We start from the raw sequence: 26,113 nt of genomic DNA on the forward strand, positions 1-26,113 counted from the left end.
TTACCATAGTGTTGCCGGTGATGTGTCCACCGGGTTATTTTCTTCTATAATTTGTCTTATCATCAATTCTATTTTGGTTTTGTGTTCAGAATTTAGCAATAGGGAGTCATTAAATTTCCAGTTAAATTCTTGGGCTATCACCTGTGGTATAGTAAAGGTTGCCCAGATTGGGGCATGATCCGAATGGATACTTGAGCCGATTCCGGCCTTGTTAAATAAGTGTAACCATTTTTGAGAAATATAAATGTAGTCAATTCGTGAGTACATCTTGTGCATCTTGGAGAAGTGAGTATAATCCCTTTCTTTAGGGTGTAGCACTCTCCATAGGTCTAATAGCCTTAATTCAGCTAGACGGGATTTAAGACTCTTTAAGCTCTTGAATGAGATAGAGCTTTTGCCGTTAGAGGCGTCTAGTATGGGACTTATTGTTAGGTTAAAGTCGCCACCAATTATTAGAAGACCCTCCTGAAAGTCCTTGAGTACTCTTAGGAATTTACATAGGAATGGGATTTGCCCGCTGTTTGGGGTGTATACATTGGCTATGGTAATTTTTAAGTTTGCTATTTCCCCTTTGATCAGCACATATCTTCCTTCACTATCTGATAATTGTTCCCCTAATTTAAAAGGGATATCTTTATGAATTAAAGTCATAACCCCTGTAGCTTTTTTTAGAGGGTTATTACTGTAAAATATGTGAGGGAAGTGCTTTACTTGAATGATCGGTACATGGTTCTCTTTGAAATGTGTTTCTTGCATCATAATTATCTTTGCTTTTGCTTTTTTGCATTCATGCATTATCTGAGCCCTCTTAGCCGGGATATTTAAACCGTTGACATTGTAAGATATAATTTTACAATCAAGTAATGCCATTATCGGTGTAGCTTACAGTATACCAGCTTAATGTCAGCTCCTTAGGGGGGGGAGGAAAGAATAAAAGGGTGCATATATATACAGAAAAAATGAACTATTTTGAACATCTAAGTTTTTCAGCCGCTTCAGACTTATGGGGGGTTTACCCTCTTGCTGGTGTTATGTACATTGCAGCAAATTTATCACCAAGGTGTTGTGGGGTAGCGTGATTGGCTGCAGCTTTATTGCTGTTTTTAGTACTCATAGCATTGCTGCCTGTATGATGGGGGGGGGGTTGAACCACCGTGAACTTATGAATGGTATACTTTTTGTTTTGTAGGGGAAACACTTAAACTAAGCAATATAATACCCTTTTTTGTAGGGTAAAGAGATATAACATAAACCATTTAGGAACTTGTAAACATTAGAGTCAATAAAACAAGAGCATAACATTTTTTATATCATACGGAACCGTGTCTAGGCACTGTATGAAACATCTTAGGATTGGCGGTTCCCTGTACTGTTGTAAAAATTTGCTTAAGTCAGCCTTAGAGTTACTTTTGTTCGTGTACAGGGTGCAAGCCTTGTTCAGGTAGATCTGGCAATCGGAGGTCGGTTTCTAGGAGTTCGAGGTGTTCTCTTAGGTGTGTAGACTTGATGCCATTCGCCTTATATAGTGAAGTCCATGTCGGGTGGGGCTGCTTCTGCCGTCTGCCATCCAGGAAGGTCGATATTTGGTAGCTGTAGTTTCTGTAAAAATATTGTTGTGTCCTTTGGAGACCGTATCACTGCTTGAGTTCCCTCTTTGTTAGCTATTAAAGCGAAAGGGAATCCCCATCTGTACTGGATATTTTGTTCTCTTAAAATGTCCGTGAGTGGTTTTAGCAGTTTTCTCTTTATTAGTGTAGTTCTTGAAATATCTTGGAACAGTTTAATTGATGTTTGCTCATAGGTAAGGGTATCAGCTTCTTTAGTCCTTTGTAGTATTTCTTCTTTCAGTGCAAAGCTGTTCAGACAGCATAGTATGTCTCTGGGAGCGTAAGAGGAGCTGCCTTAGGTTTCTGAACCCTGTGGGCTCTTTCAATCTCAATGGGTGTTGCCTGTTCTCTGTTAAGTATAGTGTTAAAGATTTGGAGTAATGCAGGTTTTATGTCCTCTGGTTTAACCGTTTCCGGGACCCCTCTCACTCTTATATTGTTACGTCTAGACCTATTCTCCTGGTCCTCGACTTCTCTCTGCAGTTCAGTTATTAGTAAGTTGTGAGCCTGAGTAGTGTTGTGTAACGATTTTTGGTTGGCGATCAACTTAGCTTCCAGGTCCTCTGCTCTGGTTGCCAGGGTGATTAAATCTTTTTTATTTCCTGCAGCTCCTCCTTGATGGTAGAGGTGACTTCTTGTAACATGTCCTTTATGTCCGATTTGGAAGGAAGATTAGTAAGGTAAGTATGTATGCCTTGTTCTTCTTCCATTTCGCTTTCTAGTTATGATTGCTTGTGGCGCGTATCTGCGTCGCTCTCCTTGGCTGAAAAACGTTCAGTTTTTTCCCTCACAAATAGCGGCGCTATTTCTGTTTGTGCCGGTGAATGTCTTTTCTCTGCCTGCCTGTCACGTTCCGGTCTCTGTTTCTGAGGTTTCCCCATGTTTTATCTGCTCTGCAGGGGTTCACGGAGGTTCACTGGCCTGGAGCTCTGTGATCACGCTTCCATTCAGCACGCAGGCAAGCCACGCCCCCTTTTATCTAGTCTTTTTATACATTTTTTCAAATGAATACACAATTTCTAGCCTGTTCTTTACCTGAGAGAACTAAGCAGTTACATCATCCAACAATGTTGCAAAATCTATACTGCTGTATGGTATCTACAGTATACTGGTCATCACTCAAGTTATATGTCTGTTGAACTTGATGGTAAATTTAAGTTGCTCTTTATATTGATAAAGAGCCAAAATATTTCACAGTACTGTACAATAAATAGATGCTTTCATTCAACATATTTAATATACAATTACATACAAAAAACACACCTTACACCGATACAACTAAACCAATACAAGAACTAAAGAGGGCCCTGCACTAAGTTGCTTACAGTCTAAACCTCAGCCAGAGAGATATTTGATGGATGAAATAAACTGCAGTAAGATACTGTCCATTTCACGAGCTGTTCAATTTGCTATATGTGATACATGTCACAGGGCACTTAGTATATTGCATGCACAGGCATTTATCTTGTGATTCATTGTATTTACTAAATATATTCACTAAATTTTATGGGTTAAATGGAAGTGAATATGGGGTTAATTGTCCCCTTAATTCGGCATTGGAGCCAGAAAGATATTTGAGGGATGAAATACACTGCAGTGGGATGCTGTCCATTTCAAGATTTGTTTAATTTGTTATATATGTTATATGTGATACATGCCACAGGGCACTTCTTATATTGTATACATAGGCACTTAGTTTGCATTTCATTGTGTGCACTAAATATATTCACAGAATATTATGGGTTAAATGGAGGTGAATATGGACTGATCCTCCTCTTCCTGTGGGTATTTAAACACTTGTTTGTATTTGTACTAATAGGCTTGATAAAGGGCTGGAGTAAAGCCCGAAACGTTGCCTTTGGCACTTAGTAAAGATTCACATTTTTCAAAACAACCGGAGTGCTGCTGTTTTCTTCATTCTTGAATTTATCTGCCCGGGCAGTGGGTACAGCGTGCACCTGGGGCTGCAAGAAGCTATTTTCACTGTGTAAGCACATGTTAACCGATTCTTACAGTCTAAACCTATCACTGGGAACCTTCTTGAAACATTATAAGCTTGGTGTGGAATTATCAAATATTGCCCTTTTTGCTAAGAGTATATTTTCTACTGATCATTAAAACATCATTTATTTAAAATGCTAGTGGTTATGGATGTGTTTTTTTCTGTCCCTGAAAAGCTTTTTAAATCACATTAGTTGCTGCCATGAGGGAAATAATTATTTAAAAGCAAAGGAAATGGAAAGCCCACCATGTGCAATGTGGGGCCCAGACATTCATCCCTTAGATCTTCAAAAAGGAAAAAATACACATGTAAATAATGATGGTAGACAGAAATTGGCACTATGGAATTCACAAACAAGTATGACGCCTATGACAAAGCACTCAAACCACATAAGGTTTTATTTAGGATGATGTATGTATATACTGTATGTATGTATGTATATATTTTTTTCAAAGTACAGAAAAAACAGGGGTTAATTCATTAATAATATAAAAGATATAAAGAGGAAGAACTGGCTTACAATGATGTGTTAATTTTAGGGTCACCATTTCACCCCTTTAAAATAGGACACTTATGAAATACTTATGCTGCAAGCTGGATTCATGACTGCACACAAATCCTTGATCAATGCATCCAACTTGAGGCATGTATCATCAGTAAGTGTCCTCATTTAAAGGGATGAGATGATAACCCTCTAGTTAATGTATACATCATGTACTCACCAGTTAGCCACCCAAATTTAAGTAAACACAAAGGCTTGGAATAGATGTAAATGTTGTCAATTTCTGGCACCAAGAAGAGATGTTGAGATTATGTTTTTGGCTCTGTCACTCTTTGATAAATATCTCTTCTTAATTGTTCCCTGTTATAATCAAGTACTTTTGCTGACACTTCTTTCCAACATTAAACTGCTGAATACAAATTTCAAAACATATATTTTTCATAATCTTTGTATATGCATATGAACCACGGAGGAAATGGGTTTTTTTTTGTTTTTTCTTTTGTTTCTTTTACTAAATAAAACGGTTTCAGATAATCTCACTTGTTTTTCTGTTTCAGTCTGACCAAAAAGAAGGCTAAAGTAGAAAAAAGAATATAAAGTAAAAATAAAATTGGCACGAATATTGCAAATTGAATGTTTATGGAACATGTATCTAAGCATTATAACAGGGACAGTGAGCCCTTCCAAAAAGTCTAAGAAAAAAAAGCAGTGGAAGGCGGGAGACTAAGCTACTGCATGGGGGGAAGCGAAACAGTTAAGGTCTTGTGACATCAAATGACAGCATGGAATTATATCAGAACGTTAAAATTTTAACCAAAAGAAGATGCAAATGGACAGAAGACCATAGCTGAAGGGTTATTGAATCATACACCTCTCTCACATTTTGAGGTATAAGCAACAGCATAGTTTCCTCCAGGTGGTCAAACATGAGTCAGCCAGTAGAAATTTTAAACACAGAGCCAAGTAAACACAGAAAGCACCCCTAATTAATTTACATGTGTCTTGAGCCAAGAGAAATTTGTTTTTTTTATATAATTGATTTTTTTCTCAGCATTTTTACATGAATTCAAATTTTATATCCAAAATGCAGAATGTGACTCCCATTGTGTCAATCATTAAGCATTTGTAAATGGTGTTTTAAGGAAACACAAAACTAAAGTTACTCTGCTAATTATCTTGACTAGAGACCTGTTACAGTCTAAAGAATCGCCTGCCTCCAATATACATTCTATGGTGATGAAGGGCCACAGGGTATTCCATGAACATTTTAGTTAAGCCCTCGGGCCAGTGACTAATGAAAGGTGCAAGGTCAGAAACTAGAGGGAACTAAGAAAGCCCTGTAAATGACCAAAATGCAGAACAGTATATATGGTCCCATAACAAATAAAGCAGTCACATTGTTAACTTCACTTCACTTCACTTTGTAAGCAGTTAAAGTATAAATATATGTCATGTAAATAGGTAGGCAGTATTTAGTTTGGCTCTTCTTATACAAGGAAATGCAGGAGCCAGGTAATTCCTCTTTGGGCTGATAACATCTAAAGGCAGGACAGACTTCAGGGCCAGACCAGGGAGGCTGCACTTTGCTAGATGAGGGTAGGAGAAAGGAGGTTGTTGTAGCTTACCTCAGAGATTAGAGGCAGCTAGGGTAGCGAGCAAATAGGAAAGGTCAATGTAAAAAGAGTTTATGTATCTTTTGTATTTAAGAGTTGGGCTTCTATTGCTCAAGTCCATACCATTGTAAACCTGTAAACCCTTTGGCAGCTGCTACAGTTAAGTCTGTGCCCTGGATCATCCCTCCATTATGTATTAGGTCTGCTTTTCACAGTAAAGGCCTTTCTAAACATCCAGTGACCACTTAATTAGGGATGCACAGAATCTAGGATTTGGTTTGGCATTAGGCCGAATCCTTTATGAAGGATTTGGGGTTCAGCCGAATCCAAACTGACACTAAAAAACTACTCTTTAAAATATTAATGCAAGTAAAAAGTTACCAATCAGGTAGGCCCATACATAAGCAGATAAGCTGCCGAATCATTCTGAAAGACTCAAATTACCAGCTAAAATCCACCCATGTATGGCCAGCGTTAGGCCCTTTTTACACAGATCCTACTTTTTATATCCAGTTTGCATAAAACTGGATTCCACTCATGTGGATTATGATGATAAATGAAGGGAAGCACCCAAGCCATTATTATTGGATTTAGTCAAATACCAAATCCTCCATAAAACCATAATCAGCATGTTTAAATCTGAGAAGCTAAACAAACTGCATGATCTTTGAACAAAAATGATCCTGTTTAGAGCTGTAAAGTCACATGACTTTAAGTGTTCAGATTTCATTTTGCTGACACTCAGAATTCAAAAAGTGTTGGGGTTTGGCCAAATTTCGAACTGAATCTTGAATTCATTGCATCCATAACTGACAGCTTGGCTCATCTGGATCTCATTTAAACAATTAAATATACATTGCATCAGACTTGTAGCATTAAAGCAATTTACCTGGAGATGGGTGGAGCTGTGACTTTTAGTCCCACTGCTTGGGTCAGACCAGGTTTATAGCACATGTCAATTTAGATAGCATGGCTGTTCACTACTGTTGCACAGTGACATGAATGATGGCCCAATTTAAGTGGATCAGACTCTGTTGTATGTTAGAGACCTAAATCAGTTCATTGCTATGGCCATGACCGCATCACAACATTTAACAGCTGAAATAACAAAGCCCCCAGTAAAGGGAATCAGACCAGAAAATGAACAAGCAAATTCAACCAAAATTCAGGAAAAGGTCTAACAAAAACATCTTAGTCTTTAAAAAAAGTAGTATCAACACTAATTAAACACACTGGGGGGAGGTATAGGCGTTACATTATATAATGTTACTATGTATCCTTATTTGATGTTTGTTGCTCAATTCTCAGACATGAAAGCCAGGACTATTGTACATATTGCTATACACCTCAAGTCTTAAAACATCAGAATTACATTAGGATGAACTGAGCTTTTAGGTGGAAATGTGATATTCTTTTGGGTGTGAGTACATGTATATTGAACTGTAACTCTGTGGTGACCCCTTGTGGCACCATTTTTTCCACCTTAGGTTACACTCATGGTGCTTATCTGCTGGCATGGGACAAGCCTGACATTGTCTGCCTTGATATGGGGGAGTCAGAATCAGGTATACTATTCATGTAATGCCTTCACCAAAGGAAATGTACTATACACTGTGGATGGGACCACTAAGAAATGAAAAAAACACAGATATCATAATGACTACCAGCTTTACCAGCTTTAATAAAAATAATATGGAAAGTGGGACATCAAATGTATCCTTTAATTTAAATTGACACAATGCTAATAAAGTTTTAAAGGACATGTAAAGCCTACATTTGCCTACAATGTATATCAGTTGGGCATGTCTCCCCCACCCAAATGGCATCATTTGTACTGCATATATCCCCTCCGCTTGCCAGCACCATCACATTTTCCTAAAGCAAATAGCAGCTTTCACCCGGTTAGAACAACTGAGCATGCCCACAAGCCAGAAGTCAAAGCAAATTCCTGAGGGAGGGGGCCGAGTGGGTTACAGGAGGAGAAGTGATTAAGGGGATGTTGCAGCCTTACTATTAACCTCTGGACAACCAGTGTGGCAGGTATTTAAGGATTTCAAAGAAATTTCATGAAAGATTCCTGTAATCTTCACTTTTAAGTAGTATGTCTCCTTTAGTTTGAAATGAAAGCCAGCCTTCTGGGGTAACCATCTTCTTCAGTTGTAAATCTGCACCCAAGGGTGCTACTCTTTAAAGCTTGAGCTCTAGTTGTCTGCCTTTCAGTGGTCAGATGTTCAAGCATTCATATAGACAGAGACAGCCCACACAAAGAGAAGTCTGTATGCCCTTCCCTCCTATATTGTATAAGGATTGGTGTGGAGTAGCTTGGGGTTGATGAGCACAGTCATCCAAAGTTAGTGGTGTTGCTGTATTTGTATTAAAGTAGAAGCTTCCCTTCAAATAATATTAAAAATCCATCTTGTTTCATGACTAATCTTTGTGTGTATTTTTATGACATCCAGACAACTATGTGGTTGCTAGGGTCATTGAATGATTCCTTCACACCCCACGGTTCTTTTATATCTTCATCTGTTTTATTCCAGTCTCCAAGTGAAATGGTTGCTCCCTTCTGAAAAAAGTAAGAAATATACAATTCTAGGACTAGGAACTAGCAAGGTCTACCCCTCTTGCTGCTTTGTGGTCTGTTATCACTGACATCCTGAAAGTTGTCTTGTCTCTCCTTTTTCAGTGTGCTACATGGCAATGCTTCTTTGCAAGGATAGCTGGGTATGATTTGGCATTATTGTGTGGGTATGCATAGTTTGATGTTCACACCATTTTCAAAACTTAGGAAATTTACAATAGCGTTCTTATCTTTACAGTCCAATAAATCCTGCTATCCGTCTTGATTCTGTAGCCTATTGCCATTGGTGAAAGTGCAAAGTTTTAAGCTACCGCTTATCTATTACAGCTTGGAGATCAACTGCAAATTGAGAGCATCTGTATGGCATGGTGGGGTACAAGTTTAGGGGAAACTACTCCACAAATATGAGACTGTTATAATGAATTAGGTCTTCTGATATCCTTGCCTGTATATTATGGTTACTGGGAAAGTAACTGTGCTACATTTCAAATTGCCTTTACACTAACATTTACGGGGCCATTTACCATTTATGGAAAATCTGAAGAGACCTATCCAAGACACGGTGCATTTGGAAAGGGAGACCTTGAACTTGCATTTTTTTATTTGTGAGAGATCAGGACAGAGCCTGGGAAACAGACAGTAAACAGGGAAGGACAGAGAGGTTGATGACTATTGCAGTCCTTTGGCCAGATGTCAGAATGTGATGTCACTACTGTTTGACATCTGGTCAATGACCTGCAATAGACACAGAAATAATTATATCTCATTCCAAAAAGATATGTTGCAGCATTTACCACTGTGCCCATAACACCTCTACATGATTAGATCTTGAATGATTTAGTATTTAATGTGTATTATTTAGCAGCAATATGTAATATTAGGTCAGGAAAAACTCAACCCATACCCAACCTTAACCTGCAAAATCTTGCCCAACCAATATCCGCATCTTTCCACTCAGTATGCTACTTTTGTGCGCAATTCTGGTTCCAAAAGATTGTTATTAGTTTAATAGCACTAAAGTGCACTGGATTTAAGAATTTTTAAAAGAAGCTATACATACACCATATTTCATGCATATAGTTGCCAACTATGCATCAATGTTTTGGGGGTTAGGGGCAAACCACCTTTTGTGAGGGCAAAGAGCACTTGCTTTCGTTTGGACAAGTTATGTCTTTCTACTTATACTATATTGGGTGAGAAAATTTGCATTCAAGCACACAAAAACTCAAATTCCAAATGGCTAGGCCTGGCTGCCAAAATTTTTAAAAAAGGTAATTAATACCAGTGACCAGCAGGAGCCAACAAACATGAAGACATGTTCTGCCATTTCTTTTAATTAAGAATGAAAAACTTTTTTTTATTATCATTATTACTTAATATTATTATTTGTGCTAATGGATCATTGCTATTTTTACCCTTTCTACCTCACAAGGAGCTTCCTTCCCCTAGTTACTGCCTCTGGCTTAGATATAAGGAGGAATCCATTATACAGGGGTTGAATAAGTTCATGAGTTGGGGCTAAGTTTTTGGGCACCCAAGGCAAGAAACTGCCCCAACATGCCTCACCCTCACTCTAAACCACACATGCTTCCCACCCCCCCCCCACCCCCCATGTGACTAGCACACATGCATCCAGAGATTTAGATGGCTCAAAACTAGGGAAAGGCATGCAGAAGAGTTAAGTGCCTGGCACCCCTCACCACTGCCATAGAACCCTATGCATGCCCCTTTTTGCCTATCCCTAGTCCTGTCCCTAGACTCTATCTTCCAGAGTGGCTCTGAAGAACCAAAGAGAGATACATGTAAAATTAAAGTACAGGTATGGGACCCATTATCCAGAATGTTCGAGACCTGGGGTTTTCCGGATAAGGGGTCTTTCCATAATTCAGATCTCCTATCTTAAGTCTACTAAAAAAATATTTAAACAGTAGCTAAACCCAATAGGATTGTTTTGGCTGCATGCAGCTTTCAGCTTCCTGCTCTCTCCTGCTCCCCCCTCCCTGCTAAGACCTCACTCCCCCCCCTTAGGAATGTGGATCTGAGCCAATCAGCAGGAAGCTGACTCATAGTCTAACTAAATGAGCATGTTCACTTGGTCCCGGTGTCTGTGCAGGAGTGAGGCATTATGGGAACTTTCTTTACACAGCTCAGCGTTTTTTCTTCCAGTTTGGCTTCAGATCTTCTGAACAGGAAAATTTTGGGGAGACTTAAGGGCACTATTGAGACAACTATGGAAGATGGGCTTTCTGTAATTCGGAACTTTCTGGATAAGGGGTCCAATACCTGTACTTTACATTTACACACTATAGATTGTTTTTATTAAAACCTCTTCAACACAAGCCCTATTTATTGGGCTCATGTTGAACGCGTATGATGTATCTGTCGCATTAAAAGAACAGTAACATAAAAAAATAAGTGTTTTTTTTGTTTTTTTCAATGATTTTTATTTGCATTTTAACTTTTACAGATTGGATAGTAATACAAAATCATTTTGTGCTGAACAATATATATCTTTAAGAAGAAGAAAAAAGGAGGGAAAAGAAGCAAAAGGTGGCAAAATAAGTGTTTTAAAAGAGAATGTAAGTTAAAAAGCATACTGCAAAATAGTCCTCCTATTGTTTAGTAAAAACGCCACACTTTTGGCTCACCTAATCAAATATTTACTCAGTCACACTTACTTCACATTTTCTACAACAGGCAGCCATCTCTAAAAAGGTATTCTCCCTTCCTTTCCCTCCTTGCTTCATACTGCACATGTGTTTCATTCCCTCCCCCCCTCCCCTCTGCCAGACCCGCTTCTGATTGGCTGGTGGGCATGTGTAGCTCAGAACAGCAGACAGGATCAAGTTACACACATGCTCAGAGAATAGGAAGGCTGCCGCTGGCACCTGCAGGAAAGACAGGGATATTTCAGTGATGTCACTGTAGTCTTCACACTGCTGTAGGCTGCCAGCACCATATCTCAGAGAAGCAAGCAGGGATCTGGGAATTTAGATATGCAGTAAGTACTTAAAAAGAATGCCTTTAGACTTACTTTTAATTTATATTAACCTTTCATTGTCCTTTAAAGTAAATAAGTACTGTTGATCTGCACTCATAAAACTGGTGTTTGCTTCAGAAACACTGCTATAGTTTATATAAATAAGCTGCTGTGCTGTGCTGCTATTCAATTTGAAATTTATTCTAAACTGATTTTATTATACAGAGCTTATCTGCTACTTAACCCATGCCATTTAGCCCAAGGGTACATAATTAAGTATTATAAGTATACATTAATTTTTTTGTTTTACTGTTCCTTTAAGAATGAGAGCCTGCACTGTCTATATGTGAGTATTTTTACTACAATCTATCTATAACACAAGATCAGCATGGCAGTAAGCTTCCTCACCACAAAGACTTTCCAGGTTAAAGCCACTTTTTATTGTAACTCAACATGCACAGCATTGTTTAAAAAAATAGCTGTGGATTGGCTGTAAGGCATGTGTTGTCTTATATAGTCACAAAGAAAGAATAAATACATATTTCTATACAAAGCTTTGGTATACTGAACAAATGCCCAAGGAGCCTTCTCTCCTCAGCACAATCTTTCTTATCAAATAAAATATTTCTTCTTAGATCTAAGAGATCATTGTTTATATTTTGGCATTTTTTTAAATTGTTGTTTTTTCACTGACTTTGAAAACTAAGTAAGAAAAACAATAAGCATAAAGTGTCTACTAGTGATGGGCAAAATGTTTCGCCAGGCATGGATTCGCGGCAAATTTTCACGTTTTGCCATTGGTGGATTGTTTAGCGAAATGGATGAAAAAATTTGCCACAGAAAAATTTGCCGCATATCCAAAAATTGTTTCCCATGTCAAAAGAATAGTCGGGCGTCAAAATAAATATGTCGTGGGCGACAATTTTTTTTTCGACGTGCAACATTTTCCGTTTTGCAAATCTTTTGAAAGATTCGCTAATTTTTCGGCAAAGCAAAACAGGGCAGATTCGCTCATCACTAGCGTCTACTTTTTGTAAAGCCATTTAATTTCATAGTAAAATTTCTGGGCTTTGGAAGATTGCCCTAGGTTGTGCAAAAAGTGCTGCTAAAGAGTAAGACTCCTTTACAATAGTCAGGCACTGTGCTAGGTGCTAAAATGGGCTCAGACCTGCACCTATTAATATGCCATATACAACACATTTGCATCTATTTGTTCCAATATATACTAGCGCCTTCCTTGATATGGCAAGAAATACAGGGATCCATTTGCTAGTTGGGTGTGTGGGCCCAGATTTGAAGGATGTCTTCTCCTAACTGCATGTTTCAGATCTCTTCACAAGTGTTCAATGGAATTTAGATTCTAAACAGCCCAGCATTCTGTCTTTAAATATTCTGGTGCTGTTTGTAGTGCTCTTCAGTCATTGTCCTGTGACAGGGCTTTCTGACACTGGCTTCAATATTGTTCTCTAAAACATCAGCAAACTTGCTCCATGTTCGATTGTAGGGATAGTGTTCCTTCCTTTGAGGACTTAAGTTTGTTTCTGGAAACAGAGATATTGTGCTTTCATTTTATTTGCCCACAGCACATATTTCAATAGGTCTTTCTCATATCTTGTACCATACAGCCCCCCTTTTATTGAGTTGGTGCAAGTTGAAACTGTTGTACCTTGTGCCTGAAGGCCAGCATAAATCTCTCTGGCAGTTATCGATGTATTTAACTGCAATTTGCACAATCATTTTTTTTGTCAAACCCAGGCTATGGGCCTCGAACTTCTTTATTACATTGCATATGGCGGACACAGCAATATTATGGTCTCTGGAGATGGACAATTTTCTTACCTCCTCAGACAGTTTTCTCTTCTCCGTGCTCAATGTGCTGCAGCCAGACACAAATCAGCAGAGAAACAAAACTGTTCTCAATTGAAACCGGTTGACCGTGGGGGGTCTTACACTGCAGGCACCTGCAACTCATTACCAGTCAGTTTACTCACAAATTAAAAGAGAATCACCAGTTGAAATCCAACCGTTTCCTAAAACTTATGCTGGTTTTGTCCAGCCTATTTTAGGATTTCTGTGAGGAATAAGATTTACGTATTTTTTCAGCTGTTTTGTGTTGTTCCATTGTGAACAAAATACATACATATGTAAATACCATTTGTTATTTTCAAAGATTTGCAGGCAAAATTATTTGCATATGAAAAAAGTGCAAAGGCGCCAATTCTTTTGGCCAAGATTGTATTTCTACATTTGTCACTGAATAGACGCACCACTTATTATGTAAATGAACTTTAGTTATGGTTGCATGAATGGAAGAGTTCTATAGATTAATCCAGCTTGCCAAACATTCAGATCAGTGCAATGGCATATCTGTGTTGCTACACTGTTACAAACATTTGACTGATAAAATGATTGATTAGAGGTGGGCCAGTGTGCAGCTAGCATTACCTAGACCAGGACTGTCCAACAGGTGGCCCATGGGCCAGATGTGGCCCTCCAAAGATTTTTTTAAGGGCTCCCAGCCTGCTCAAAGGCTCCACAGACTTAACTGTAAAACATCATTATTTATTAACTAAGCATTACAAAAGTTTTGTTTTTGGTGTTTATTAGAAAAAACAGTAATGAAAATACAAAGGAAGGCAGAAAGCAACTCATCTACACAAACAATGACACAACAGACATCACAGCTACTAATCCCTTCTCCCAATGACAGTCTTTAGCATATGCAGCTTTCTATTTTTCATACATATAAAAGACATTAAACAGCCCTAAGAAAATATATGAAGTGCCATATCTGTGTACATATACATATACTAAATACACATACATGTAAAGACACAATTTCTGCCTGACCCTTACACCATCCAAGGGCAGCCTTTCCTTCCAAATAAGTTAAGGCACATACACCACTCAGTGGGTCACATGCAGGCCCTGTCATAAATTTGTCTAAATTAAAAAGAAGCAAAGCCTCTCTTAATGTACCTAAAACATATGAAAGCACAGGTGCCTGCATTGTGTGTGTTCACATACTATATACAGACAATATACATGCTTAGAAACATGTAGTTCAGTTGCAACCACCCCCAAAAACACACAAACAAAAAATGAGTGCCTTTTGTTTTAAATTATTCCCTCTAAGGGCTAAAAACATATGTACATGTGCATAAAATACATCATTTAGTCTATTTATAGTGTAAGATTCATAGCAACTGTTAATTGTTTCTTCCCTTTTTTTTTTTCACTTTTTACCAATATGCATAACATGTATTTAATTAAAAAACTGGTCCGGATCCACTTATTAGAACATAATATGCACACAAGTTTCTGTTACAAATTGCTAGCTCACCCACTGTTATTTACAGATTAAATTAAAACAAAAAATAAAAAGAGACATTTCTAGATTTGGATCTCCTAACTAGTCCCAGACTAGTGGTAACTTCTAGCCAAATATTCCCTTCTCCAATGATTTTCTTGGTTCCCTCCTAACATCCAGCACCCGCTAACCCATTAAAATAGGTGAGGCAAGGGTTACCCAATGTAACAAATGCCTTTACATGTACATGTCTAGAAGCACAATAAGAATTGTACTGAATTATCACAATTCCTGACTTTGACTATTTCCCAGAGAAAGCCAACACACTGGAGAAAAGCGAACATAGCAAAATAGGGCTATACAGTGTGCCTACAAATCAGTTTTATCATAATAGCTACCTCCTTTCATTTTATTTAGTGCTCAGGCTCTCCAAATGCATATATATGCCTGTGTTATATACATATATACACACACTCAAGGACCCACACATTTACACACGTAATAATGTTCTCTATCATTTTGTATTTACAGATAAATATTTACAGATTTTAAACTCATCTTCACTTCACTAAGTCTAAAATACAGATCTTCCAACCATCCTTAACATACTTTAAGCTAAGGTAAAACGTTAAGCCACAGAAATATTGTTAACATTCTATTCTATCAAAGCAGTCACACAAGCAAGGGACAGCTAAGTCTGCTTATAAATGCTGCACTGAGATACCATCTCTCTTGACTGCCTTAGTGTAGCACTGGGCCAGGCAGGTGAAACCCAGAAATAAGCTTGCCCCCCTGCAGTGTACTGGAAAAAGAAGCTCTACTGTCTGCCCATCAAGCCTGTGCAAAGGAAAACCGGAAGGGTAACTTGATGGTCATTTAAGCCAATACATTACATAGCCCCTCTGGCCTTATTATTAGACTTTGGTTGAAACATCTGTGCTGTTAAGTATTGCATGTTAATATACATAATTCCTCTTTCTGTCAGTCCTGCCCATCATCTGACGGAGTATGGTCCTGAAGATAGAGTGAGAGGTTCCCATGAGGCGTCTCCTTTTGGGCAGGAGGAGAAGGCCCTGTGCGTAGGGAAGGTGGCACAGTGGACGATCTAATTTGGATAACTCGAGTGTCCATTACTTCACAATCTATCTGCATCATTGTTTCATAGCCACGAGTTGTGTTATATACACTGTCTGTAAGGAGGAAGAAAACAGATGACAAAATGCAGAAAATAGTAACAATAAGTAGTCAGCAGTTTCTTATTGACAACATAATCACAGTGCGCATTCCCCAACAGCCACTTACCGCTAGTTAATTAATATAGAATAACTGTGGACAGCCTTAGAATTATCTCTTCTGGGTATTTACACCAAATCTCACAGCAAAGTGTGAGGCCACTATAGACCCTTTATCAAGCTGATGACAGTATCAAAAAAGTGTATATGAAATTTCAGTTCAATAGCTGTTAAGTTTGGGGGTTACTTACCATTCACAGACATAGCTGGCATTACAAGAGACATTTTGGGTCGGGATGTTTTATTGTGACTTATAGCAGGAAGGAGAAGGTGATCCTATAAATTAGAAAAGTATATGAGAAACATGTATATAAATATAGAAATAAAGACAATAAAAGGGCAAGTGTAACTGTGAACTAAAATTGTATAAAGGGAAAGAGAAAAGTAATAGGGCAAAAAACAAACCCTGCGAAAGGACACAACATAGAATGTATCCTCTCGTCTTTCAATGGCATCCATGAGGAAATTGTCGCTTGGCTCTGAGGGGTTGTAGAGCTGCAAAGGAGCACTGTGTAACCTAAACAAACAAGGGAAAAACATTTAAAAAGTAATTATATAAAATTATACCGGTATATAATCTAAAACCCACAGATGTGGGGGAAACAGTGCAATATTGGGGCAGAAAAACTAACCTATGTGTGACTCTGGAGGGCTGAGCAGGTACTAGGTCTGAGAGAGAAATAGCTTTTCTTATTAGAGGCTTCTGTGGATGAGAGAAAAAAAAACAGAGTAAGAACTAAGACTTCTACATTTAGAATTATGGTGTATATATATATTATTCATGGTTCATACCTTCACTCGTCTTGGCTTTTTGGCTTGTTGCTTTCCATTTTTCCTTTCATTTTGATGGCGGCGAACCCATAATCGGAGTTCATCAGCTAATCTAAAACAGAAGAAAATATTGCAAAAGACAGTTGGACAGGAAATGAAACAAGTTAAGTAAATTTTGGAATTTTAATGGTACAGACAGGTATAGGACCCCTTATCCAGAATGCTCGGGACCAAGGGTATTCCGGATAAGGGGTCTTCCCATAATTTGGATCTCCATGCCTTAAGTCTACAAAAAAATCAATAAAACATTAATTAAACCCAATAGGATTGTTTTGCATCCAATAAGGATTAATTATATCTTAGTTGGGATCAATTACAAGGTACTGTTTTATTACTACAGTGAAAAAGAAAATCAGTTTTAAAATTCTGAATTATTTGATTAAAATGGAGTCTATGGGAGACAGGCTTTCCATAATTCGGAGCTTTCTGAATAATGTATTTCCGGATAAGAGATCCCATACCTGTATACCTTTTTTGCTTAACCAAACAGATTTCATTTGTAAGCTTTTAGAAATATAGGTTTGACATCTAATATTCAAAAACAGGGAAGTTAGAGTGGATTATAAATCCATGATGATTTCTTAGCACCCTATTTTTATGACTAAACAAATTCTAGAAAATCCTATGCCTGGTGCTTCAGTTAACGGGAAAAACTTATCCTGAAAGCATTCTATGCCATACTAGTACTTAGATGCTAGTACTTTGGCATACAATGATACTATGACCGATAGAGACTATTTAATTAAATTTGTCAGGGAAATGGTAATAAAGAAATCAACTGATCTGTTTTTAGTGACACACTTGATGCAAAAATGTTGATCCGCCCTGCATTTTCATGCAGGTGTACAAAAGCCTACAGAACAACAAAATCACTTATATTGCAACACTGATCTATTCTTTGTATCAAAAGACCAGTCTCATTATATCATATGAAAATCAGACATTATAGTGTGGAAGCTATGCATGGGAACTGGCTAGAATTAAGGGAAATTCACATTGGAAGAAAACATAGACTAAAAGTATTCCTGTACATACACAAATCTAAACATGTAAAAAAGCACATACCTGAGAGATTCTGTGTGGTTGAAATGTCTGCAATCTGATTTAAGGAAAAGCTGATCAAGATCTCTGACCATAAGGTGTTTTACATTTGCCAGGGAACTATTACTATGGGAAAGAGAAAGAGACAGCTTAATATCATTGAACACTGAAATGGAAAAACTGAATGGACCAAAAACCAAAACAACATGAAGTATGTACAAGGGGAATTAACCTGTCTTATATAAATTAGGTGAAATGTAAGATTGATCCTTACATGTACTCATGTACTGCAACTAAGGTAAGCACAGATATGGGGTGACAGCTACAGAAAGAAAATATAAAAAAAAAATCATACAATCTATAGAAATTCCTTCCCCTGCACTGATGATGATAAAACTGATTTTACAAAGCTAAGTCAAACCAGGTACATTTGAAACAGCATTGGATATGGCAACATTGCTGTTTGAGAACTGCACCTTTATATTCCTAGACCAGCTGGAAATTATGTTGTTATCCTATTAATGGGTTTCTGGCAACCACACAACTGGAACCTACCTGAACTTTCCTACAGAGGCAGGTGACTGTGATGTATAGTACTTAGATCCTGAATTCTTAGAAGCATCCTCTTCACTCTGGTAAGTTAGTAAATGACGGGTATGATGGGAAATTTCAGGACTTCTCCCTGGTTCCTTCAGTATACTACTTGACAAACTAAATGGGTATAAAGATTGAAGGTCAGAAAGCCATGTATGTTATATGTCAAGCCTACAGCTGCCAGCTACCTACATAAAGAATATTTTGCATATAACTCACCTTGTAGGCCCAAAGTTGAATGCAACAAACACAAGAACAACCATGACACAGACAACTTTTCTTCCAGAGGAGACACGGAGGGATGCGTTCTTAAGGGTACAAAACAGATTCATAAAAAGCAAGACAAAAAAAATAGAAATAGTCCACTTTACACTGACAGTGTTTTTGTGCATTATCTTCCTCTCACCTCTTTCATTAGATGCTGAACTGTTTCTCTCAGTTCCCTGTTCTCACGACGGGAATTTTCCAGCAGCCTCTCTGTCTCCTGCAGTCTTGCCTCCAACCCCTGCACATATTCTTTCTTCTTTCGACGAGACTGACATGCTGATTCCCTGTTCTTGATCATTCGTTGCTGTCTCTTTAAAAGTTTGGGCTGCAAATAAAAATAAAACCAGAATAGGCATTATTTTTAGGAAGTGAGGAAGAACAAGAATTTGCAAGAAAATAACTTTTATGTGTATATATATATACCGCAATGCAATTATAATACAGTAATATTTACTTGAACCACAAGACCCGTGGTGCTGGTTGTGTTTGATTCGGTAACTATATGTTATTACGTGCACAGGGGCAGTTACATGGTAGCAATCTTTGGAGTGTGGTGCTGTCGTGTGGACAGAATATAGAACAGTATAAAAAATTTCTTAAAATGTTGTTTTGGTATGTTTCATGGAAGGAACTTAAAGGAGACATATTGGATAAATGGGGGGCAACGCTAATTTTGTAGGCAATTATGAATAATATCCGGTGCTGGTTTCCCTTTGGGCTAAACATTAACCCTATCTGTAACAATGGCCCCTTTATTGGAGCTCCCTATAGATCCTCTCACTTCTCTGTCCGAGTTTGAAATGAAGAGTGGGCGTGTCCTAACGGTCCCTGCCAGAAGCACAGTAGGAGGGGGAGAGCCAATCACAGCCCTACACTCACACAAGCACAGACAGGCTTCAGTTCCCTATCAGGTCAGCCTAGCTGCTGATTGGTTCCTATCCTACAGTGCAGGGAACGGAGGGCCGCCGGCTCCCCAGCTCATCCAGAGAATTCAGCCAGCAGGAAGTGGAACAGATGGGCGGGGCTAGTGGGGTTTTGTGCGAATTTCTCAATAAATCAGTCTGATACACAACTTTTTAAGCACAATCCTTCTATATCTAGAGGAGTATAATTCCCTGGTACATTCATAATTTTTATAGGATATGTCTCCTTTAAGACATGTAAAAATGTGTTTAGCCAAACTAGTGAAGGAATTTTTTTGCAAACCCTTATCTGTTCAAATTCCTCTATCAGAAATATTCTGGTTTCCCTAGGTATCTTAATTACTTACATCCACCTCAGCAGGGTTGTTTTTACCGGCACAGGGGGCTGGCACAATGGTCTTGGCTTCTGGTTTAACTGGTGGGGTTCCTGTTCCCCCATTCTGCACTGTAAGAAGTTGGGAGACGAGCACTGGTGGTGAAGCTGGGATAATGACAAAACAAAATCATGTAAGACCAACCTGGGAAAATGTTATCTGCACACCTAATCAAGAAAAAGATTTACTTGCTAACATTATTCTAACACATATTCTAGCAAACTTTATCTGATCTGTTAAATGCCTCAACCTGGATGTACACAAGCACGTGTTCTAATACACATAAATGTTGGGGACATAAATAAAAGACTGCACATGCTTTTTATCCGAAAAGAAACAAAGGGCTAAATTGGTTAAAAAAAAAAAAAACTACAACTTTGTCTCCTATTTACACACCAGAAAAGGTTACTTCTGGCTGCCCTATGCAAAAAGGGCAAAGGCACACAGGGAGCTTGGTTGCTCTAGAGAGATCTCATGACAATGCCTTGCCATTCAAATCAATCAGAATCGGCTCATGTAAAACTCGTGCACCAATCTTGGGTAATCATGTGAATAGGCCTTGTGCACTTTCTTGTGATGAGTTGGGATTGCCACAGGTAACGCACAGGTAAAGTGTTTCACGTGCAGCAGTTTTAATGGATCAAGATGACAAAATATTTTCCAGTAATTTGTCTCCTGCGAGGCGCAGGTTTCCCCCAAACAACAAATCAGTTATGTAAGTAACTAGCAAAAACTTGTTTATTTCAGAGCTTTAGCTTGCCTTTAAAAATATTAGTAGTTAAAGACAAATAGGAGCTTGGAAAATATGGAAGAGGAAGTGATGTGAGAAGTATGCTAAGTAGACCTGTGATTGCTGGCACTGGACCTGCAGGAGGAGCGCTTGTGACAGGATGTAATATGATGGTGTGTGGTGTATTGCCATTTGAAGTAGGTTGAGGTTTAGTCCCAGGAGCAGGTCTTGGCTGCAAAGGTGGCTTCTTGGACAGAAGGGTGCTGGCTTTAGAAAGACATCCAGACTGACCTACGGTAGAAATTGGCTATTCAGAAGTTTGGCAATACAGCACAGAAAGGAAAAAATGGTAAATAATGGAAAACAAAGTTATGGCAGTCAGTTTACAGACTAGGAGAGTAAGAAAATGCATGTAAAACAAGCTCTGCGCATTTAGGACTGCAGACTCTTTGGTGATCCTAGGCTAATAAATCTGTTATAAATCTTATTTTACCATAATTTGGGGAAAAAATTTAAATATTAAAAAAAAAAAAACATATTGATATTTTCTGGACCAAACCTGTATCAGTCTGAAGATATAATCAATCGATAAAAAGAAACAAAAAAAAAAAAACCTTATTGCATACATTACTAGTTTGCAAAAATGTATCCTGGTCACAAACATACCAATAAATAGTTTTTATTTCTTTATTGTTATGGGTACAGTGCCTCATTGAGCACCCAACCATTATCTATATAATGGGTATTAATCAGTTCTGGAAAACAGTAGAAAACACAATCTGCTGGCGGTTGATAGAAGTCGGCCATACTGTAGGTAGTGCAAGCTACACTCCATTGTCCATTTGGCCCAAGGGCTGATTAGGCAGGCAGGGTACTTTGGCAACTGTATGACAGCCTTCAGAACTGTTTTTCTAATTAAGAAGCCAAATAGAGGGAAAACAGTACCTATTTGATGTAAAACAAACAATAAATCAACCCTTCTTAGAATTGCCTTACAAAATACTCTGACTGGCAGCAAGAAACACAACTTTATTTTGATTCACATTGCAATGCATATAAAACCAATAACAATTAAGGGTCTATTTCCTGAAGGTCATAATTGTGTGAAAAGATCAAAAGCTTTTTTCCCAGAAATTCTAAGCATAATTTATCATATTTTTTCCACCTCTTTGATAAGATTTGCATTTAGTAGACAAAAACTGTGCTGACAGGGACATCACTAACATTACTGGTTACTGGCGGTTTGCATGTATACATATTCTACACACAAACACCAATCAGATAAAAAAAAAAAACACTCACCTGTCCCAGGGTGCACTGGAAGAAGTGTTATTTGCAAAGCACTGCACTGGGAGAGAGAAGGATCATGGCTTGAACAGGGAGGCGATGGGGGAAGTTCAACCTTTATGGCAGTCTCTATATCCCTCAGAGATTGCTGTGTGTAGCAAAGGGTAGATTGTGACTGATAGGCACCATAAAACAGAACATTCCATTCAAACTCAAATCACTGAATAACAACAAGTGGCACAACATGAAGCAGAAACATATAACAGACCAAATCAACATTTAGCCAAAGCTTTTCTTCCCAAAGTGGCCCAAAAAAGGGTAGATCGTGACTGATAGGCACCATAAAACAGAACATTCCATTCAAACACAAATCACTGAATAACAACAAGTGGCACAACATGAAGCAGATACATATAACAGACCAAATCAACATTTAGCCAAAGCTTTTCTTCCCAACGTGGCCCAAAAAAGGGCACCAAAAGACATATTATGGCAGGTAAAAGGAAGATAAAAACCCATGCTACAAAATCACACAGAGGCTAAAATGACAAAAAGTTCAAGGCTTAAACCATTTGATTGCTCCAGATGTTGTGGTTTGGTTTTTAGGCCCATGGCACACTGGTTGCTTGCTCCCGCAGTGAAGAAGTGCCTGTTACCAACTAAATGGCAACAGCCTGTCAACAGTGAAAGCTGTCTCTCGCCTTCTGCAATTCACAGCAATTCTGCACTCCAATGAGTGCTCACCCTGGTCAAGAACTCAGTGAGAGTACCAGATGCTTAACTGTTTGACCAAAACTGCCTCAGGTCACATATATACAGGATATATAGCGAAGAATCAGCAGCACACTGGGTAAGTGATTATAAATGCCATGTGTGTATTTGTTCTGTATTTTTTAGTTTTTAAAAATTATTTAAATGTTCTTGTTCTGCAGCTTTCAAGTTTGGAATGTATCTCTTATGTGATTGTTAGGGGTAAATTAGCCCAACAACCCCAGAGAGCAGTTTTGAAGCCAAAAGACAACATAAGTGTTAAAAAAACGGTAAAACAGCAAAAGGCACACAGACAATTCTTTGTTTTCTTCCTGGGGTCAGTAAACATCACAAGTCAGAAAGAAGACAGAATATGAAGGTTAATAATGCAAAAAACAATATATAAAATAAATAATTAAAACCAGCTAAAACAGTTGCTTAGAAGGTATCCGTCTATAACATCAAATTTTACTCTCCAAGTTCTGAGCTAATTCCAATTCCAGACCCAGGCTTGGAGGAGGAAGATAACTGTCTATAAACTCAACAAAGTTTGAAAGAATCAAAACCTGAAAAGAAAAAAAACAGTATCCTGCAGTGTGGTTTTACTGTGGTTCCCTATTCATTATGGTTTCTCACACCCTTTCTAATAAAAATATGTAACTATGCAAAGCAAATCATATACTCACTGTATAAAGGCCATCACAGGAGGAGGAAGAATCACAGGAAGATGAAGAGGAGAATGGCGATGCTGGTTCAGTTTTTACTAGCAGATCTGAAGAAAAAAGATAAAATGATCTAAAGGTATTCTTTTACCACAAATAACCAAAGGCACATGCTCTTCACAAGCTGGGGGAAAAGGCAGTAACCAAGGCTGGAAGCAATAAATAGGTACTTGAGAAGATAAAAGTGAAGGCAGAGATAATAGCTCTACATAATGTCTTTTACCTATTATGATGTTATGTCAGGACCTTCCTGATGAAGCCTGCACGGCAATATGTGTGGAGGGTGGCGTCCCTACCAACCCGTGCCCCCTGCCCATAGATTGCTTACTCAACGTACCAATATTTTTGTTAGTTGACTGGTGCTTTAAATATTTTAGTTATTTTCTTTGAAGTGCTCGCTATAGCTGGCTCAGTATTTTTGGTGGGATTGTCTGTGTTATTGCCATTCAAATATTTTGATACATCCGGATGCAGCTGTATGTCTGTGAACCATTAGGTTCCCATCCCAGCTTTATGAATGTAGCAATCCTTGCTTCGGTGGCACAGGTTGTTGGATAACATTTTGGGGGTGACTTTGCTGGTTTTAATTGTATTTAACCAAGTTTATCAAATACAACTTTTGATATGTTTAATATAGATTTATTTTTTTTAACTATTGAAGTGAGTGTAGATACAAACAGGTTCTTGGCCTCATTTCCCACTTCTCCTTGGCGGGTTGTGGGAATTTTCTTTACAGGACTTGCCCTTTAAACATGTAGACATTATTTAAAGGAACAGTAACACCAAAAAAGTGTTTTCAAGTAATTAAAATATAATGTACAGTTGCCCTGCGCTGGTAAAACTAGTAAGTTTGCAACAGAAACGCTACTATAGTTTATATAAATGAACTGCTATGTCAACACGGGGGCAGCCATTGAAGCTGGGGAAAAGGAGAAAAGGCACAGGCTACATAGCAGATAACAGATAAGCTTTGTAGAATATAATGGGGTTTTATCTGTTATCTGCTAAGTAACCTGTGCCTTTTCTCCTGTAAATGGCTGCCCCCGTGGCTACACAGAAGCTTTATTATATAAACTATAGTAGTCTTTCTAAGGAAAACACACCAGTTGTACCAGTACAGGGCAGCATTACATTATATAGTAATTACTTTTATACACTTTCATTTTTTGGTGTTACTGTCCCTTTAATATGACAGCTGAACTATGGTTCTCCAGCTGTTCCAGCATTTTCAGACAACCTCTGTTCTTGCTTAAAGGAATACTATACCCCCAGAATGAATACTTAACCAAATTATAGTTTATATTTATATTTATATATGTTAAGGGACCTATTAAAGAATCTCACCAAACTAGAATATATATATCAGTAAATACTGCCCCATTACAAAAAGTATATTTTTATGAAAATGATTTATTTAGATGAAGCAGAGTTTTGCATATGAGCTCGTGTGTGCAATAGTTTTGTTTGGGGGTATAGTTTTCCTTTACTATAACTAAAAGGATGACTGGAGTGCTTTATCTCTTGCTTATCCTATATGCCATATTTAATACATTTATGGAAATAGTCAATATTATAATAAAAACCTTTCATGCCTCCAACAAATATCATCATAAACTCAAATGTGCAATGTAACGTGTAGCTATGGGAAAAACTAACATGAAAAACTGAGCCACTGTGCTTGCATGGGGAAGTCACTCTCTCCTGTGACACACAAAGAAACAGATCGCTCATGCTCACTCATGCCTTTTGGCTATAATGCAGGGGTCAAAATTCTGCTCTTTGCCTGTCACCAATGTGCCTATAGCATTTGCATGTATGCATAACTATATTTATACAGTGCTCCTTGTATATGTACTCTTACATATTTAAAATAGAAAAAAAGGTACAAACATTGCAATAAATACAGAGTTACAAAGATTAAGTAGCAAGTGCTAGCAGACACAAAAGGAAGGCGATGCCACATCAGGTTTAAACTACAAAAATATAACTTATCTGGAAAACCCTATACACCAATCATTCAACATAACAGGTACCATACCTGTAATCCATATCCAGTGAACTGTTTTTCTAAACATACAGCTGAAAATCACAGCTGATTTCAGTTTAAAATATCCACAAGCCATTCATGGGATCTTTTTAATATGCTGTACTCTGATTAATTCCACTGCTAACCATCAAATGAGAACATAAATAATGTAGGCTTTGTACAAATATAAACACATTGGAGCTGCAGCAGTGACACCAAGTGGATACCAGTAAATTAGTTTTGCTGGTACACTACATACATTTGGAGAGAGAGTACTAGTTGTTCTCATGAGTTTCTTGAACTATCTCCAAATATATAAGGCATAATGGCACCATAAAAATGGTAACGGGGCTCTGATGTGATATTTATTGCATATATTTTATTACTTTATTTTACTGTTCACACTGCAAATAATTTATTCTACTATTTAAAGGAGAACCAAAGGCCAATAAAGAGTTAATCTTAAGCTGCAGGCATACCTTCAGTTGTCTCAATAGTGCCATTAAGTCTCCCCATATTTCACCTGTTCAGATGATCAGAAGCAAAACAGGAAGAAAAACCGCTGAGCTGTGTAAAGAAAGTTCCCATGTCTCACTCCTGCACCGAGACCCAGACCAAGTGTACATGCTCAGTTAGTTAGACTATGAGTCAGCTTCCTGCTGATTGGCTCAGATCCACATT

General features: G+C 38.0%; 1 protein-coding gene across 4 annotated transcripts in view; it reads right to left on the reverse strand.

Annotated features, from left to right (window-relative positions):
- Positions 1-13,870: 13,870 nt before the first annotated feature.
- Positions 13,871-26,113, reverse strand: part of atf6b (activating transcription factor 6 beta) — a 41,071-nt gene continuing 28,828 nt past the window's right edge. For all 4 annotated transcript variants that reach the window (XM_031892125.1, XM_018096714.2, XM_031892126.1 and 1 more), the window contains exons 5-17: positions 23,371-23,456; positions 21,950-22,082; positions 20,762-20,938; positions 19,891-20,024; positions 18,760-18,945; positions 18,573-18,661; positions 18,315-18,470; positions 17,784-17,885; positions 16,680-16,770; positions 16,520-16,590; positions 16,293-16,404; positions 16,079-16,163; positions 13,871-15,785 (exon numbers count right to left, since the gene is read on the reverse strand). In XM_031892125.1, coding sequence (XP_031747985.1) covers positions 15,577-15,785; positions 16,079-16,163; positions 16,293-16,404; positions 16,520-16,590; positions 16,680-16,770; positions 17,784-17,885; positions 18,315-18,470; positions 18,573-18,661; positions 18,760-18,945; positions 19,891-20,024; positions 20,762-20,938; positions 21,950-22,082; positions 23,371-23,456 — 1,631 coding nt within the window. In that variant the 3' untranslated portion in view covers positions 13,871-15,576. The remainder of the gene's footprint in view (positions 15,786-16,078; positions 16,164-16,292; positions 16,405-16,519; positions 16,591-16,679; positions 16,771-17,783; positions 17,886-18,314; positions 18,471-18,572; positions 18,662-18,759; positions 18,946-19,890; positions 20,025-20,761; positions 20,939-21,949; positions 22,083-23,370; positions 23,457-26,113) is intronic.

Source organism: Xenopus tropicalis, chromosome 8 (assembly GCF_000004195.4).
Source record: "Xenopus tropicalis strain Nigerian chromosome 8, UCB_Xtro_10.0, whole genome shotgun sequence".
Lineage (NCBI taxonomy): Eukaryota > Metazoa > Chordata > Amphibia > Anura > Pipidae > Xenopus > Xenopus tropicalis.